A 4,884-nucleotide genomic window follows, 5' to 3' on the forward strand; every position below is an offset into this window, starting at 1 on the left:
TGGATTAAAGATATGCATATCTGAATTGAATTACTCTCTCTATTCTTCAGTCATGACTCAGTCAGTAAAGCATGGCACTTGCAACACCAGGGGTCATTGGTTCGATTCCTGCTGGGACCACTCATACGTAACATGTATGCAGGCATGACTAAGTTGCTTTACATAAAAGCAACTGTTAAATGGCATGTCTTATTATTCTACCATAAGTGTTATAATGCATTAAATCTGCATCACAACACATTATACCAGCAGAATAATAATATGCAATGGCCAATAATAATGGAAATGGATGATATTGTCTATTTGAAATCCGGGTTGGGTAAGAGGGTGAATGTATCCCACAAGGCCACCTGTTCTAAAAAAATTTTTTTCCCCTTTTGTTTGTTTTGAATGAGCAGTGGCCTAGTACTCGATCGAGACGGGTGTAAAGATCATATTACTCAACAAATAAGAGTCAAAGTTGAAAGCTCCCCCAGAGGTCCCTCTCTAAATATATTTTCTGCTTCTGATCAGCGTTTTAGGGTGATCAACAAAGGCCGATTTGAAATACATGAACATCAAGGGGAGGAGATCTGAGTTCAAATACTGTTTGAAATACTTTATACTTTATCCAATAGAACAGTCCCAAATGGCAAGCCTCAAACATCTAGTACTCCAGGCAGGCTAGCGCGAACACTCAAAAGTATTTGAAAGATTTGAAATAGTATTTAAACCCAGGAGGCATCACTGTAAAACAACTGGGACTGATGGCATTTGAATAATATGAAAGGATACTTGATAAGGACAGTATATAATCATTTTCAATATGTCATGTACTGTTGGAAGAAAAAAAAGAGGATTCTGCATTTGAAAATGTGGTCTATTTTATTGGTTGATATTCAATAGCCCAGTTGATGACATGTACAGTGCATGAATCCCAAGGTTAATGTCACCATATAATGTTACTGTTACATCAACATACATGCATGTACCATTTAAGATTGGGGTTAACTTTTGCATTTTCACATTGTCTATAGTCTATTTTTACATTCAGTTCAGTAGCCCCAAGAATCTGAGACCGACGGAACAGTTACATGAACGAGTACACGCTCCATCAGCATGGATGCTGTCCGGACGCCAGACCTGGGTGCTAAAACTATTCTAAATGATTTCAAATAGTATTTGAACCCAGGCCTGTGTGGATCTTGCCCGGTGAGATCACTGCAGAGCTGAAGCCTAGGCATTCTCTGTTGACAGAGTAAACAGCTCCACGTGATTCGCTGATTTGTCTCTTGAACTTTGGTCAGGGGACAGGTATGGGACAACAACCTGACAGCCACCATGTAGTATTTTATTAAAGGTTACATGACAGGCCAAACAAGTGCAGTAACATCACTGGCATCATTCGTGTGCTGCTCACATACCCATCAACAGTATTACAAACGCCCTCTGAATGTTCTGATTGTAGAGAAAGCAGTGGAGGAGTTTTGATAAGGTGATATACAGATCCTATATAATTGTATGGATGTCATAATGTCAACATATATGTTTTACATGAAACAGCTGTATTACAGAATATTGTAATGGGCCTATTGTATCACTTTATTGTATGCTTTGTAATATACAGTTGTTGATGACTATTAGGACCCCCAAACATAACATGTAGAATATATAGAATGCAGTCATAGCTGTAATTGGGACAGAAATGCTGTTAACAACACTGGGAAACCAATGCTCTACAGAGCAGTAAACACGTTTTGTGCATCATGTTCCATGGACTTGCTGCATTAGACCATTTGATCAAGCTGTTCACTGAGTAGCCACACACACTAATATGACAGACAGATGGCTCGTTAATCATTCCTCTGTGCCCAGGGGAGTATAAACAAGAATTCATATATTTCATGGCAGAGAACTCTTTGACAGATGTTGCTTCCCATGGTGGCATTATGACTTGGATAAATCACACATGTTCATACTCTGCATTATTCTGGGCTCTGAATCAAAGGCAATGTCTGAAATGGTACACTATTCCCTTTTAAAGTATACTACTTTTGACCAGCCCTTCCCTCTAGTCAAAAGTAGTGCTATCTATAGGAAATAGGGTGCCACAAGTTTGAGCAAAATCGTGAAAATGAATAACACAACACAATTCCTATTAATGACTGAACTGAATCCACAACTCAGCACAGTAAGGTAGCTCTCCTGGTTTGATGACATTATAGGCAAATGTGATGTAGAACAGGTGAAGTCCTCTTGGATATGAGATGTACTGTGTATCATGTATCCTAAGATGCCTAATTTAAAGTATTTTTCTATGGTCCCGTGTCTGTGTAGTCTCGGGTCTGTGTAGACCCCATTGGCAGTGTAGCTGAGAAATGTTCATCAGTCCATCCATGGGTCCTGATTTGTTGACTTCCTCATTTCAGAAAATGAGATCTAACTGCAAATGAGTCCAACGACTATTATTGTAAATTCCTGTGTCATTAAATGTCATTCTAGAACAGAAGACACAATTGGACAGAGGCAAACTTGGCAACTCCATGTTTTACTTTAAAGAAGGATGGTACAGTCGGCCTAACATCATAACAATCATGATGAACTCATGAACACCTTGATAACAAAACGGTGTTCTCGGAGAGCAAGAAGAAAATACATTCACTTCACTGAAAAGTATATATCAATCCACGTGATGGAGAACAACTTCATAAGAGACCTGGTTGAGCGACACCATCATTACGCACGTGCGTAACGGCGAATTTCAGGTGGCATGGAATGCTGCGCTCTCGTAGGTCGGCATACCTGCACAGTGATACTTCAAGGTATAGTTTTGTCCATGGTTGTTATCCCAAAACTCGCCCTGGTCATTCCTGGTGTACACGGCGAAGTGCACAGAGGAAGATGGGTCTAGGAATGGGGGTGTGTACATGGTAAATGTGTAGCGCTCACCGACTGTATTCTCATCGAAAGGCATGGGTATCGCCTGCGCGTTCACGAAAGAGAGCCACTCGTTGAATGTGTACCTCACACCAACTTCCCTCTTGCAACAGTTTTGAGTATTCGTCCGAATCTGCCCACGGATGTCAAACTGAGTGATGGTCACCTTCTCCAGGTGGACGTGCCGCTGCAATACCTTGGTTTCAAAATCATCAGCCTCAACTGGCATCTTGAAAGTTGGGATGAGACGGTTCATGGTCAAGGTAGATTTAAAGTTTACGCACAGGTCCCCGATTGTATACTCTCGGTCCTGTGGTTGAGGGAGAAAGCTCTGCAATCTCGACAAAACCTTGGAAGGGATTTTCGGGTCTTCTGCTGTGCTGAAGTGCTTCACGCTTGCTAAATCAAGCCCCATGGAGTCTGCGAACTTCACCCGTTTTCGGCCGTTATTGGCTATTTCTTCAAAAAGCATAGCCTGCTCCGGATATGCGGGCAGAGATTTCGCCCTTCGTCTGTCTTTCTTATACATTTCTGGTGGTTCGATTAAGCCATCTTCCAAGTCCTCATCACCATTCTCCGTTGGCTCATCTTCACTCCCTGATAGCATGGTTTCCCCTGAATTTGGAGAACACTGCTTGGAATCACGCAGGAGGGTTGAATCGGACATATCGGCAATGCGTGCGTTATGGATATGCAACGGAACAGTTCCGGGAGTTGATATTCTCGATGGAACTTTTCACTTAAGAGTGATACGCCCACTTAAAAGCTCATCATACAACTAACTGCCTATTGCTGTATTCAGCGTCATTGTAACACGTCATTGCAACGTAGGCCTAATTCAAGTTTACAAACAACAGCTCACCTGCCCAGCGCGCAGGAGCGCGTTTCCAGTTCTTGCCTATATCCAGCAACTTTGCACAGCCATTGAAGAGGAGAGGGACCACATTCCACAGCCTGATCAACTCTATGTGAAGAAGGTGTGTCACGCTGCATGAGACAAATGTGTGGTCGCACCAGATACTGACTGGTTTTCTGACACACACCTCTTCCTTTTAAATGTATCTGTGACCAACAGGCATATTTGTATTCCCAGTCATGTGAAATCCAGATTAGGGTATAATGAATTTATTTCAATTGACTGATTTCGTTATTTCAACTGTAGCTTAGTAAAATATTTGAAATTGTTGCATGTTGCGTTTATATTTTTGATCAATGTAGCTAGCTACCTGAAGCTGGCAAATAGGCTATGGTCTCTACTCGCTAGCTAACATTAGCTGGGCTATATGGTCTTATCTTCCCTGAACCTATTTCTCAGGCTATCCATGCCCAAAGGGTATTACATGAGACACTCAGCATGTTAACTAGCTAGCAGGCTACTTGTGTCAACACAAGTACTATTAGTGGTAGATGGATAACACAACAACTAGTTAGGCATAGCTTGCAATATGCCTAAATTATAGAAATCACAATGATGATAACATACATTCTTTTTCTCTATCACAGATTCCCACAAGTTCTCAGAGTCCAGGAAGGGAAAATGCTTACAAGAAACATTTGAAGACAGAGACACCGTTGTCGATTTCCATTGTTACTTGTATTGTTAAAAAGGGAAGAAAAATACAATCCCATTAAGCCAGCTATCTAGGCTACTCACCATGCTATAGGCTACACTCATGCTGCCAAACATATCCTTGATCCTTGTAAAACTGACTATCCTGCCGATCCTTGACTTCGGCGATGCCATTTACAAAATTGCCCCCAACACTCTACTCAGCAAATTGGATGTCGTCTATCACAGTGCCATCCGTTTTGTCACCAAAGCCCCATATACTACCCACCATTGTGACATGTATGCCCGTTGGCTGGTCCTCGCTACATATTCATCGCCAAACCCACTGGCTCCAGGTAATCTATAAGTCTTTGCTAGGTAAAGCTCCGCCATATCTCAGCTCACTGGTCACCATAGCA

At 41.8% G+C, this 4,884-nt stretch overlaps 1 protein-coding gene across 1 annotated transcript; it reads right to left on the reverse strand.

Annotated features, from left to right (window-relative positions):
- Positions 1-845: 845 nt before the first annotated feature.
- ppp1r3g (protein phosphatase 1 regulatory subunit 3G) lies at positions 846-3,839 on the reverse strand. Its single transcript, XM_046355109.1, has one exon. It carries the CDS (start codon positions 3,581-3,583, stop codon positions 2,741-2,743), a length of 843 nt encoding a protein of 280 aa, XP_046211065.1. The 5' UTR covers positions 3,584-3,839; the 3' UTR covers positions 846-2,740.
- Between the last annotated feature and the right edge of the window lie 1,045 nt (positions 3,840-4,884).

The sequence above is a fragment of the Oncorhynchus gorbuscha genome, linkage group LG07 (assembly GCF_021184085.1).
Source record: "Oncorhynchus gorbuscha isolate QuinsamMale2020 ecotype Even-year linkage group LG07, OgorEven_v1.0, whole genome shotgun sequence".
Taxonomy (NCBI): domain Eukaryota; kingdom Metazoa; phylum Chordata; class Actinopteri; order Salmoniformes; family Salmonidae; genus Oncorhynchus; species Oncorhynchus gorbuscha.